This window comes from Nomascus leucogenys, chromosome 23 (genome assembly GCF_006542625.1).
Source record: "Nomascus leucogenys isolate Asia chromosome 23, Asia_NLE_v1, whole genome shotgun sequence".
In the NCBI taxonomy this organism is placed as follows: domain Eukaryota; kingdom Metazoa; phylum Chordata; class Mammalia; order Primates; family Hylobatidae; genus Nomascus; species Nomascus leucogenys.
In genome coordinates, this window is record NC_044403.1 from 19,002,033 (window position 1) to 19,016,914 (window position 14,882).

At 37.5% G+C, this 14,882-nt stretch overlaps 1 protein-coding gene across 1 annotated transcript; it reads left to right on the forward strand.

Moving 5' to 3' along the window:
- Positions 1-3,426: 3,426 nt before the first annotated feature.
- Positions 3,427-11,805, forward strand: SMCO3 (single-pass membrane protein with coiled-coil domains 3). The gene is made up of 2 exons (XM_003265537.2): positions 3,427-3,453; positions 10,768-11,805. Exon 2 carries the CDS (start codon positions 10,784-10,786, stop codon positions 11,459-11,461), a length of 678 nt encoding a protein of 225 aa, XP_003265585.1. The 5' UTR covers positions 3,427-3,453; positions 10,768-10,783; the 3' UTR covers positions 11,462-11,805.
- Positions 11,806-14,882: the final 3,077 nt, after the last annotated feature.

Genomic DNA, 14,882 nt, shown 5'->3' on the forward strand with positions numbered 1-14,882 from the left:
TGGTGGTAGTGACCTTGCAGGCTTCTTTCTCTCACTGCTTTGCCCCAAGGTGAGAAGCAGTTGCAATGGGAAGAGCTGAAATTGTTTTCTAGCCGGAACACCAGGAAAGGGGACCCCCGGGAATCAAATAGCGGGTGGCAGACCACAGAAAGAAGCAAAAATTATAACCAAAAAATAGCACTGTTGGGATTTTCAATGCATGTAGACTTAATGTATATGACAATTATATCATAAAGGAGAGAGTGTAAGGAGACTTATGTAGCTGAAAGACTTCTTGATTTTACTTGAAGTGATAAAATATTAATTCTAAGTAGATTGTGTGAAGTGTAGAAGTATATTATAATCTCTAGAGTAACCATTAAAAACAGAGCAGGAAACAATGGGGCCATGGAAGCAGAAATGGAGGTGATGTGGCCCCACCTTAAGGGATGATCATGGCCACCAGAGCTGGAAGAGGCAAAGAATAGATTCTCCCTCAGAGTCCCCAGAGGGAGAGAGGTCCCTGCTTGACTTCAGCCTTCCAGCCTTAAGAACTCTGAGAGGGTACATTTCTGTTGTTTAAAATCACTAAGTGTGAGGTAATTTGTGACAGCAGCCCTAGGATACTAATTCAGATTTTCGTCAATAGGCAAATTAAAATGAAATTTCAAAATTATTTAAGTAACTATTTATGTTACTGAAAAGATGGCTTGAAAAGGAAAACAGAGAAATTTGAAAAACAGAAAACTAAGATTAAATGTTACACTTAATCTAAGCATATCAATAATTACATTAAATATGCATTTCTAGAATGAATAACTAAGTTTCACAAGGTTGAAAAATACAAGATCAAATGTACAAAATCAGTTGTATTTCTATATACTAGCAACAAAATAAAAATCAGAAATTAAAATTAAAACAATGACCTTTACAATATCATTAAAAATATGAAATATTTATAGATAAATCTGACAAGAGAGATGAAATATCTCTACACTTACAACTGTAAAATATTGCTGAGAAAAATTAGGAAAGACCTAAATAAATAAAAAGATATATATTGTTAATGGGCCAAAACACTCAATATTGCTAAGATGTCAGTACTCCTCAAATTAATTTACAAATACAACACAATTCCAATTAGAAATTCCAGCAGTTTTTTTCATATGTGTAAAAGACAATAAATGTTCTCTTAATAGAATTAAAATAGAAGTCAACAAAGAAGATACATGAAAAATTACAAAATATCGTAAACTAAACAACACACCCTTAAATAATCACAAAAATATATAAATTACTTTGAACTGAATGAAAATGAAAATATATCAAAATCTGTGGGATGAAACTAAAGCAGTGTTTAGAGAGAAATCTGTAGATTAAGTGTTTATATTAGAAAGGAAGATATAAAATGAATAATTTTAACTTCTATCTTAAGAAGTTAGAAAAGAACGAGCAAACATTCAAAGTAAGCAAAAGGAAAAACATAATAAAGAGTAGAAATCAGTGAAATTGAAAACAGAAAAAATAGATAAAATCCAACAAAACTACAAGGTGTTTAAAGAAAAACCAATAAACTTTAAGCCAGATTGACCAAAAAAAAGGAGAGAGAACACAAATAACCAATGTAAATAATGAGATGTCACTATGACCCTACAGACATAAAAATAATAAAAGAACACTATAAACAACTCTGAGTGCATAAATTCAACAATCTAAATAAAATAGGCCTATTCCCTAAAAAGAGATAAGCTATGGAAACTCTTCCAAGTAGAAACAGAAAACTTAAATAAACCTATATTTCTTAAAGAAATTGCGTCTGTAGTTAAACACCTTCTAGAAGAGAAAATCAAGGCACAGATGGTTTCACTGGTGAATTCAAACAAACATTTAAAAAAGAATAACAATTCTATACAATATCCTCCAGAAAACAGAAGGGAGAGTATCTCTCAACTCATTTTATAAGGCTACCATTGTAGAAAAATAAGAAAACTCTAGACCAATATTCCTTAAGAACATAGACATAAAAATCCTCAACAAAATATTATCAAATCCAATCCAAAAATGTATAAAAAGAATAATACATCGCAAACAATTTAAGGTGTATCCCAAAAGTGTAAGGTTAGTTCAACATTAAAAAATCAAACTAAACAATAAAAACCACATGATCACATCAGTAGATGCAGAAAAGGCATTTTTAAATATTCAATATCCATTAATAATAAAAATTCTTAGCAAACTAGGAATATAAGAAAACTTCCTTAATCATAGAGGGCTCTTACAAAGAACCACAGCTAATATAATAAAAGACTAGTTGCTACACCCCAGGATTGGGAGTTAGTCAGGTATGTCCACTTTCACTAGTTCTATTTAATATCATACTGGAAATCCTAGAAAGTGATGTGGGACAAGAAAAAGAAAATATTCAAATTGAGAAGGAAGAGATAAAACCACCTCTGTAGACAACATGATATCTACATAAAAAATCCCAAGGAATCTAAACAAAAGTTCTTAGAGCTATTAGTAATTTTAGCAGATGCAAGGTCAGCATTCAAATATCCATTGTTTTCTATTCACTAGGAATGAACAATAGGGAACTAATCATTTTTATAAGTATCATTTATAATACTCTCTCAATAAAATACTTAAATATAAATCTAAGAATATATGTGCATAATCTGTGCACTAAGATTTTAAAAAAATAAAATTCTGAAGTAAAAAAAATCAAAGAAAATGTAAATAAATGGAGAGACAAACTCTGTCCATGAACTGAAAGACTCTATATAGCAAAGATGTCAACTCAAACTCTGAAGACAGAAGCCGGAAGAAGCAGCAGGGAAGACTCTGATCTGAGCTTTCAGGGAAAAGAGTCAAGTTGGACTTTAAGGTTTTTATATTGTCAAGACAATTTACCAACATAGGAAGAGAGAGTGATAAAGAGGAGAACTCCTAGCTGGAAAGAAGAGAAAAAAAAAATTGAATGCAAGTAACTGCATTTATATATCTTGAGAATTTAAATAACCAGCAACAGTTAGAGGTGCAAATGCAACAGAAGCTAAAAGAAACTTAAATTCTGGAATAGTTGACAAGATAAAACCCCAAAATCTGAGAGCTGCAATCAAAGAGCCATCTTCTCTACTAAATTGAATTAGCTCAGTTATATAGCGCTTCTCAACAAGAAAAAGTCCATTAAAGAACAGAAATTTAAAAATAAGTTTTACACGCTATTAGTCTTCCAATTTATATAACTTAATACTATATACTAAGTTTTTATTAATAGGAAATGAAGGAATTCTGAGGTCCAAGCCATGTAGAAATAGCCTATAAACCAGACAGGCAGAGGGACCCAGCAGAGACTAGCAAAGTCTGTAAGTCATCACATTCCATCAGAAATATCCAGATGAAACCAGACGAAAAAGCACTTCAACAATACTCCTAAACAACTGCTAGGACCACGGAACTCAGAAACACAGCAAGGTAAGCAACATGGATATTTCTATTAGTATTGATATAATACTCTGTTTCTCAATAGTAGGAGGAATTTGAAATAGCCCGTCACTCTTGAATCCTAACCATAAATAAAATAAAGTAAAAAACAGCTTTGTTATAAGAGGATCCCATGACATGTTCCTTGTGATTTGGAAGGAACCTTCCCTGGTGCCTTCTCTGAAGACAGCAGAGAAGGAAGAAAATTAACAATTTCTAGGACTGATTAAGTCAGAGTGGAAGAGAAGCAGTAAAGATATCAATTTTAAGAAGGATTAAGGATAAAATGATACCCATGTGAATGTGTGAAGTTTACATGGATAGCAACATTTCCTTCTGTGTCATTAATATTAATATAGGCTATCTCTGAAAGAATGAATGTGGAATCTAATACTGGTTAATGTATAGTACTTATACTCCTTCATAAATTATGTTGTATCTAAATATCTCTGAGCATTTGCTGTGTGTCTCCAAACAGGCTGTTATCGTCCTGAGGACAAGGAACATTGTCTTTTTCAGATGCCTCAAGGGATACGGTAGAGGCTTCACCAGTGAGCACTTGATAAATGCTGATGAATGACTTTAATATTCTTCTTTCTGGTCAGAAACATTTTTTAAAAGCATTTATATCAGAAAGTATATCATCACATCATGATCAATTTTTGTTTTAATTAAAGGCCACAGTTTTTATTTGAATTAAAGGAGACTCAGAACTAGTTAGAAGCTGTTATTTTCTCCTGAAAAGCTCCTGACTTTACCTATACCCTATTTCCACACTCCCAAATAAGGGAACTGTGCATGATGGCAAAACCCCATTTGGACAGTGAAGAAAAGCGACAGCAAGAAGAAATGTAAAACCTCAGAGAGCACTAATGACTAAACATCAGAGGTTTAGACGGGGTCATGTTTTTCTTTTTCTTCCTTTCTTTTTTATTTGTTATAAGAAAAGTTCAAACACACACAGAAGTGGAGACAATAATATAATAACTCAGCTTTAAAAATTATCAAAACAAGGCCAATCTTTTTTCCTCTATAACCCTACCCCACTATTCTTTCCAGATTATTTGCAAGCAAATCTCTGAGACCATTTCATTTCATCTTAAACGTTTTCAGTATGTATTTCCAAATAGGCAAGAACTTCTCTTTTTGAAATTTAACCTTACACTTCTCAAATCAACAATATTTAAACAGGACCATCTTTGACTGGGAAAGATACCAGCACTATGCTCAGTATCTGGGTGACGGGATCATTCACACCCAAACCTCAGCAACACACAGTATAGTCAGGGAACAAACTTGCGTATGTACCTCCTGAATCTAAAATAAAAATTTTAAAAATTTTATAGCAGGATACCCAGTATCCTGCTATAAAAATTTATTTGGGGTAGCATGGTAAAAGCTTTTGGAATGCAATTTACGATACATATCAAAAGTAATAAAAATTTAATTCCCATTACTTATGCCACTAATTATGTAATTCTTCTAGGTATTTATGCTGAGGAAATAATCCAGATAATGGAGGAAAAAAATCTGTAGGTATCAAAATGCTCATTAGAATATTATTTGTGATAGTGAAACAATTTTAGATTTATTAAACTAGGGTAAAGATAGGGAATAGTATACGTAACCAATAAAATATATATTTTTTTTCTTTTCTTTTTTGAGACGGAGTCTGGCTCTGTCACCCAGGCTGGAGTGCAGTGGCGCGATCTCGGCTCACTGCAAGATCCGCCTCCCAGGGTTGACACCATTCTCCTGCCTCAGCCTCCCGAGTAGCTGGGACTACAGGCGCCTGCCACCTCGCCCGGCTAATTTTTTGTATTTTTAATAGAGACGGGGTTTCACCGTGTTAGCCAGGATGGTCTCGATCTCCTGACCTCGTGATTCACTCGCCTCGGCCTCCCAAAGTGCTGGGACTACAGGCATGAGCCACCACGCCCGGCCAAATATTTTTAAAACTGTAAATAGGGGAAAGTGTTAAGTGAATATGATGAATTTTATTTATACTATTATGATAACTTTGTGAAGATACTTATGCATATAAACAAATTTTGAAAAGGAATAACAAAAATCAAAAGTGAAATGGTAGGTTTATGGGTGTTTTTCCTCCTCTATTTAAAAAAGTGTATATATTACTGGTAACAAGTATATATTAAAAAATGGTTTTACCAAACCGTTCACTTTTAATTTCTCCATAATGTACCATCTATCAAAGTATAAATCATATATTGCATTCTCCATGAAGCTTTCTCTAATCAACTTGATATTAATTTCGAAGTTCAACAGCACTCGACAGTCAACGCACTACTGTTATTCACGAAAGTATCCTAAAGAATTTTATTTGAACATATGACGATCAGTACGTTTTCATTTGGTAAGGTGGTTCCTTTTCTGAAAAACTAAAACAACTGTATGATGTCATTAAATAAACCTTAACTTTTAGATACAATTATCAGCATATTTCTACCATATCTTATACGCTCTTTAATCTTAAATTTGACTTCTCAATTCAAAAAAATTAACAAGGTTAGGTGCAGTAAGCATCCATCTCAAGCTAACCTTTGTCTCCATTTTCATTTCTTAAGGTGTGCTGACTAATGACATCAACACTTTCAGATGTTTTTGTCATTTTTTAATAAAATAACAAGTCAAAAATTTCCAAACTTTGTTTTAGCAACAGAACTCTCTCATCAAATAAAATTTTACCTACCCAGAGCCCAAATGTGTAGAGCAAGTGAAAGCACAGCTGCTCCAGTCCAGCAATGGCCCAGATGAAAAATCAGAGTCCCAGAGACCAAGAGTTCCACCTGCTGTCTAGCAATTCCCCATGGGCTGCTCCAGGGCACTACAGAACCCATTTCATGGATAACTACAATAAAATATTCAAATAATAGCACAAACTCTGTACAAAAGTGAATGGTAATTCCCCAAGTGGAATTTTTCACTGACAGGAAGCACCATCGTGTGATAATTCGAATTATGTAAAAGTTGAAACTTACCATACAATAGGTGTAGTTAATTAGAGCTGGATTAAATATACCACTTGCTATTGGTGCCACAATCTTTGAAAGCGATAGGTCATCAATGAAAATGGAATAAGATGGAGAAAGTATATGGCTCAGAACTCCTCTCAGGCACAATATTACGGGTTGTTTGTAAAATATCACTTGAAGCTTGCCTGAGTAACAACTACGACCTTTAAGAAGGGTGACTCCAAATAATTGCAGGGCTTTTCTTTTGCTGAGTGGAGTAATCACTTTGGGAGTCAGAACTAAATTGTTAAGGGCAATAGCAAAAATACTGCACACTGCCAACTATGGTTCTCCATGTGGTGCCCAGCCTCTCAACTGTCAAGCACATATTTAAGAATACTTGAAAGGTTACAAATTGTTACCCTCACTAGATGACTAAATATCTCCATATGGCCACAGTGCCAATATATTATATATTAAAGTGTAGGTTGTTTAAAACAAATTTGCACAAGTCAAATACCAAGTGTACCTTTAATTTTGTATGACATATTACTTTCAACTTGATATTATAGTTATAAATCTGTCTTAACTTCCTAACTAGATTAGAAATTCCAAAAAAGCAAGGACCATGTCTTTTTCATCTTTGTATGCTTTGCAGATTGCTGGCATATGATCTTACACGTGGTAAGTACTAACCTATTAGATGAATTGTTAATGAATCAATAACTGCCTTCTTCACTAAGCTCTTCAAACTTCACCTGTCCAAAACACAATTCAATGGTTTCACCTTCAATCCCCACCTCTCCTCTTCCTAATTCCCCAGTGCTCCTTATCTCATTTGGGGTGTAGAAATAATCTTGAGCTGTATTCAGAACTGGAGCTCAGACATACCTGAGCAGGTATGGTGGCAGGCCTGCTGAAGATATGTTAGCACAAGAAAACCCTCCCCACTCCCCACCCAAGGAAAAAAGCTAGGAAGGTAAGTCTGACTCAGAATAAAAGTCCTTTTTCATTACAAGGGAAACATAATTCTTAGCACATCATAATGTTTCTTAGCCAAACTTGTTAATTGGAACAAAGTCATGAACTGATGTCTAGATCCCACGAAAGAGAGTGTAAGAGTACAAGTGCAAGAGCAAGGCTACTTAAAAGGAGGAAAAACATTAGCAGTTGAAAATATACAATGCCTTACACTTTGATTTCTAGTAAGACTGAACTTTTCCCACCATTTTATTAGATACTATTTTTTTGTACTCTTGTTCAGGGTGGTTTACTCATTTATATATTAGATTGTCACTGCTTTTAAAAAATAATAACAATACTTTTTTTGCATTTTCCCCAGCTTGTTTTCAGTTCATTTTACATTGGCCATCTTTGTTAGTCAAATTTTTGCATGTGCTTTTTTTTTATTGGTTTTAGGCTTATAAAGTCCTCCTCCATACTGATATTTGAAAATTATCCATTTTCTTCTAGCTATTATTTAATTTTCTACATATATTACACTAACAATTTTGTTACTGATTTTTAACTCCAAAGTCTAGCCCATGAGTCAAGACCATTTATGGAGTAATAATTTCGATTATTATTGATTTGAGATTCTACAATTTATTATTATAAAATGGATAGAAGGGTCTGCTTTGGAGACTAATTTGTTTCATTAGTTCACTGACTCTTGTACCTGTACCATACTGTTTACTATTTTGTTTTTATGGTGTTTTAATACTGGGGAGAGAAGAGTTCTGGAAAAAAATAAGGCTCACCTGTTCAGTCTTTCAGATACATTCTACGATTAATTTGTGAAGTTGTGCTAAAACAATGAGTTAACTGAAAAGGAGCCGACCACTTGGAAGCATTCTGCCTCCCATCCAGGAGGAAGGTTCATTTCTCCATTTGTTTATCTTGAGGTAGATAGAACCACCCACCTTTTCTGGAAAGTATGCCTTCATATAATGGCATATGATAGCTGCTAGAGATATTTTGAACTTTTTCAGGATAAGAAAACCCCTCATCTAACTGTCTGAATAGGAATATAGCTAATTTTCTCCTGTCAGTCAGAAACTAGAGTTTTCACTTCATAATAAGATCTGAAAACCGGGAGTCAAAAAAGACAAACGTTTAATGGAAAATTACTAGAAGAAAAAAGAAAATTCAAAGTCCAAATCTGTGCTTATCAAATTACAGTTTGCAACCCATTGTAAGTTTAGAGAATATTTACTGGATCCTCAACAAGCAATTTCTTTAAAGGGAATTGGATTAGAAAACTTTCTAAGTATTGTTTTGCGGAAATGTGTGTCTGTTACACGTGTGCGTGCCTGTATATATGTGTATGTGTGCTGGATTTGAATCAAGGATAAAAATGAATTTCTGACCATGGTAGTTTATTTTACCAGGAGGTTCCAGTGCATTTTTCTAAATCTAACAACATACATGGTTATTTATGTTCCTAAACCATTTCAGAAAAATTTTCTCTTTTCTGTTTCCAAACTATATCCATACGATTTGGAGGATAGGTTATTTTCAGGTTTACTTTCTTGAAAGAAAAAAATCTTCATTCCTACATTCCATGCTTCTGAGGTTCCCCTTAAGCAGAATAAGAACCATACTGCTAGGGTCCAAATTAATTATGATATTGTTTACTCAAAAAGAGATTGAGTCAGATTCCACATGGATATGGATAGAGAATTCCATTTTTTCTCTCTTTTCTCTCAAGAGTATAATTGAAAAAAAAAAGTGCCAGCCACATAGGAAGGCTACTCCAAGTATGCATATTGAGTAGCATCGTGCTCTTACTGGCTCAAATTTAGGTTTTTCACCCAAATAAACACAGAAGAGCATGACTGTTAGGTACCATAGGCCAAAAGGACAAACATTGAAGTCTCTTGTCAAGTTTATTTTATTCATTCTATGATGTACTCTCAGTACTTTTTTTTTTTTTTTTTTGAGACAAAGTCTCACTCTGTTGCCAAGGCTGGAGTGCAGTGGCACCATCTTGGCTCACTGCAACCTCCACCTCTGGGTTCAAGTGATTCTCCTGCCTCAGTCTCCAGAGTAGCTGAGATTACAGGCATGCACCACCACACCCAACTAATTTTTGTATTTTTAGTAGAGACGGGGTTTCGCTGTGTTGGCCAGGCTGGTCTTGAACTTCTGGCCTCAAGTTACTCACCTGCCTGGGCCTCCCAAAGTGCTGGGATTACAGGCCTGAGCCACCGTGCCCGGCCCCTTATTCTTTAATACTTTTGTAAAATGGCATTTCTGACGTTCACCCTAGTTTATCTAAATAATGTCCAAGTGCAATAATATTTAGACTATTCTAAATAATTTAATTTATAAACTTTGCAAATGGAGAATAATCACCATTATCTCTGATTAACACTGTGCCCTGTATAGTGCCTATCTTCTCCCCACATGAAATTTTAATCCAAAGAGTCTTGAATATATACCCTTATCACAAGAAAAAAAATTTTAAAGATTCTAGAATGATGTATATGTTGCCTTTGGATATCCCTTAGGTTTAGAAAACAAATAACTTGCCTGTAGAGAAATATAAAGTGACTTGAATATTTTAAGTTGAAATAACTCCGAATGCTAGAGAAATCGGTCTGGTAGGTGTGGTCAATGTGGTGACTAGGGGCTGGGGAAACTAAGGAGCACTAGTAATGAAGAGCTAAGCATTTCAAATTGGGGTCTGTTTCAAACAAAAGTTATTAAATATTACCTAGAAATAATCATGCTTATTAATAAACAGATGCTTGACAAACGATGAATATTTCCCACCACCACAAAATCTAATACCTTAATTTATCCATCAAAGAGTTGTATTCTGTTGCCTACATTTTCCATACACGGACTTCAAATTTCATAACAATAACTGTTTTAAAGAACCTGCTGAGGGCGGGCACAGTGGCTCGCGCCTGTAATTCCAGCACTTTGGGAGGCCAAGGCGGGTGGATTGCCTGAGCTCAGGAGTTGGACACCAGCCTGGGCAACACGGTGAAACCCCGTCTCTACTAAAATACAAAAGACTAGCCGGGCATGGTGGCGTGTGCCTGTAATCCCAGCTACTCAGGAGGCTGAGGCAGGAGAATTGCTAGAGCCTGGGAGGCAGAGGTTGCAGTGAGATGAGATCACACCACTGCACTCCAGCCTGGGTGACACAGCGATACTGTGTCTCTTAAAAAAAAAAGAACTTGTTGAATGTCCTGAGGAATTCTCCTTAGACAGCATCTTGCTTCTTTGCTATGCATGAAGAAAAAGATTTCCTAGTCCCTTCTACGCAATTAGCAAACATTTTTTAAGACTTTCAGTAAAAATTTACCATTTTATTTTTCAGTGATCATATTGGAAATATGGCCCAAAGTGACTTCCTTTACCCAGAGAACCCAAAAAGGCGGCAAGAAGTAAATCGTCTTCACCAGCAGCTCCTTGATTGCTTATCTGACAGCTTCAATGTCACCAATCAGCTGACTGAGGTTCTAAATATGCACTTGGGGTGCAGGCTGGCCTCCATTGAGATGAAAAGAGATGGGACCATCAAAGAAAACTGTGATATCATCATCCAAGCCATTATGAAAATCCAAAAGGAATTGCAAAAGGTTGATGAAGCACTAAAAGATAAGCTAGAGCCAACCCTCTATAGAAAACTTCAGGATATTAAGGAAAAGGAAACAGAGAAAATTGCAATAGTGCAAAAGGTTATTTCGGTCATCCTGGGAGAAGCTACATCTGCAGCCAGTGCAGTCGCTGTTAAACTTGTGGGCTCAAATGTCACAACTGGCATAATTAACAAGTTGGTCACTGTGTTAGCTCAAATTGGTGCTTCTCTCCTTGGTAGTATTGGAGTTGCTGTTCTTGGCCTTGGCATAGATATGATTGTCCGTGCCATCCTGGGAGCAGTGGAAAAAACACAGCTTCAAGCAGCCATCAAAAGTTATGAGAAGCATCTGGTGGAGTTCAAATCAGCCTCAGAAAAATATAATCATGCCATTACTGAGGTCACCAATACAGTGAAACACCAAATGAAATGAACAGCAATTTTAGCTGCCACTGAAGTGTTCTTCTGCTTCATTTTCAGTAACAGTGTTTGCTTCTTTGATTAGATTCATTTTCTATAGGCTTCCAATATGGACTTAAATAGGATAAACAATTTGGAGAGGGAAATTGGAGATGCCAAGACTAGATGACTAGATGAGTTTTGAGTCAACAATGCCTGGATCAGTTGGTGCTAGACCCTGTGAGGTAAAAAAAATTTTCTCCCTGGATGTTTTCACACCCTGCTCTACCAGATCAACATTGGGGTAAATGCTATCGTAGAGTAGCAAGTATAGGGATTACTTTTCCCTTTTCTAATTTCAGTAAAATTCTTAAATTTTACATTGAATGCAGAGACTTTCATTTCTACCACCAGCTTCAAACATCATTTAGTTATAAGGGGACATACTCAGTAACTTCTGCCTAGACACAAACTCTAGGCCTTCGAATGAGACAGAAATACTACCATATTTTTGACCAGCAGAGTAAATCTGGTTTTCTGTAAACTAGAAGAGACTGAAAAATGGTTTGTAACAATTTGCTTCAATTAGGACAGGAAGCAGATCTGTAAACGTCTACTAATTACACAATGTAAACCGGATGGATTTGAAAATGGTAAAAATCAAAACTAAAAACATCAAGGTCCTGTTTCAGTCACTGCAATCAACCCTGACCAACTGTGATGATTAAATATCGCTCAAGTGAATGTTCAAACACTGAAACATTTAAAAGACAAGAAAGCAAAACACAGCTACACATGAATAAAATGCATTTAGGATGCAGAATAGAAGATCACTACTCAAAGCATTTGTCATTTAAAGGAAAGTCATAATTTATTATGAATTTTCAGAAAAAAGAATATAATTTCATTTTCAACACTAGCAAAAAGGAGGCAGCTGCCTTTGCTACATGACGCATTAGGTGGGCCATTTCACTAATTACCTGATTTTAGAAAATGCCAAAGGCTATGGAGGCCTATTAATGGTTCCGCTGAATCTCTGCAGATGTGTTTGTTTTCTAAATCCTTTGCCAACAAATAATTCCCATGAGGACTCTTTTAGTCTATACTGACAAAACTATTAATATGCTGTTGATGCCAGACTGTCTTTGTTACAGTTGACTCTCCCATCCAAGTACAAGAAATGTATTGAAATAAAAACTGCTCAGCATATCTTAAAAATAGTAGCTACATGAAAAATTTTAGCTACATGAGAGACTTTAATATTTCCAACATACACTTTTTCTCTTCTTGCATTGTTTTTCAAAACGAGTTGCAAAACTATTGAGAGGTGACAGTGTGCTGGCAGTCCTCACAGCCCTCGCTTGCTCTTGGCGCCTCCTCTGCCTGGGCTCCCACTTTGGCGGCACTTGAGGAGCCCTTCAGCCCACCGCTGCACTGTGGGAGCCTCTTTCTGGGCTGGCCAAGGCAGGAGCCGGCTCCCTCAGCTTGCAGGGAGGTGTGGAGGGAGAGGCGCGAGCAGAATCTGGACTGCGTGGGGCATTTGCGGTCCAGCTGGAGTTCCGGGTGGGCGTGGCCTTGGCGGGCCCCTCACTCAGAGCAGCCAGCCAGCCCTGCCGGCCCTGGGCAATGAGGGGCTTAGCACCCAGGCCAGTGGCTGTGGAGGGTGTACTTGGTCCCCCAGCAGTACCAACCCACTGGCACTGCACTCGATTTCTCACCAGACCTTAGCTGCCTTCCCGCAGGGCAGGGCTCAGGACCTGCAGCCCGCCATGCCTGAGCCTCCCACCCCCTCCCTGGGCTCCTGTGCGGCCCGAGCCTCCCTGACGAGCGCCACCCCCTGCTCCACGGCGCCCAGTCCCATCAACCACCCAAGGGCTGAGGAGTGCGAGCGCACAGCGTGGGACTGGCAGGCAGCTCCACCTGCAGCCCTGGTGCAGGATCCACTGGGTGAAGCCAGATGGGCTCCTGAGTCTGGTGGAGATGTGGAGAACCTTTATGTCTAGCTCAGGGATTGTAAATACACCAATCAGCACCCTGTGTCTAGCTCAGGGTCTGTGAATGCACCAATCGACACTCTGTATCTAGCTACTCTGGTGGGGCCTTGGAGAACCTTTATGTCTAGCTCAAGGATTGTAAATACACCAATCAGCACCCTGTGTCTAGCTCGAGGTTTGTGGATGCACCAATCGACACTGTGTGTCTGGCTGCTCTGGTGGGGCCTTGGAGAACCTTTGTGTCGATACTCTGTATCTAACTGATCTGATGGGGACATGGAGAACTTTTATGTCTAGTTCAGGGATGGTAAACGCACCAATCAGCGCCCTGTCAAAACAGACCACTGGGCTCTACCAATCAGCAGGATGTGGGTGGGGCCAGATAAGAGAATAAAAGCAGGCTGCCCGCACCAGCAGTGGCAACCCGCTCAGGTCCCCTTCCACACCGTTGAAGCTTTGTTCTTTCGGTCTTTGCAATAAATCTTGCTACTGCTCACTCTTTGGGTCCACACTGCTTTTATGAGCTGTAACACTCACCGCGAAGGTCTGCAGCTTCATTCCTGAAGCCAGCGAGCCCACGAGCCCACCGAGAGGAAACGAACAACTCCAGACGCGCCACCTTAAGAGCTGTAACACTCACTGTGAAGGTCTGCAGCTTCACTCCTGAGCCAGCGAGACCACGAACCCACCAGAATGAAGAAACTCCAAACACATCCGATCAGAAGGAACAAACTCCCGACACGCCGCCTTTAGAACTGTAACACTCACCGCGAGGGTCCACGGCTTCATTCTTGAAGTCAGTGAGACCAAGAACCCACCAATTCCGGACACACTATGATCACTAATGTGTTGGGAAAGAAAAAAAAAAACTAGTTGTAAAACATTACAACTTAGCTCACCTTCAAAATTCAAGATTATTTTCTTTTTTATGTATTACCTGGTTTATCAGCTTTAACCTACAATATCTCGTCATTGCTTTCTGACACTCAAATTCAGTCTAAAATCAAATCCAGAATTTCCTAACACAAAATTAAGTTTAGGTATACGACTGATCTTATACCTTCAAGGGCAGTTTAAAGAGTCTGCTAAAAATTAATATGTATCTCCATCAATATTTTGAAATATTTATAACTGGTGGTAAGAATAGCCTTCCTACAAGGGATAGTCCGGTTAAGATTAGAAATAACCAAGCGTATCCTCTAAGATAGTTTTTTAAATGTTTAAACTTACCTTTAAGGGAAGTAAGTGGGGGCTGACTCAAGGAAAGAGGGGATAGAAGGGAGGGAAAGGGCGAAAGCTAGAGTTAAGTGAAGAATCCCGTACATAGAGTGACGTCATAGAGGACTTTTGGCTGGTGAAAAGACCAGTCAGGAATAGAGCCAATATATATCAACCTTGCCACTCATGTAACTTAAAACCGACTGCATATGTATCCCCATATTTCTTCTTCAAAACACTACT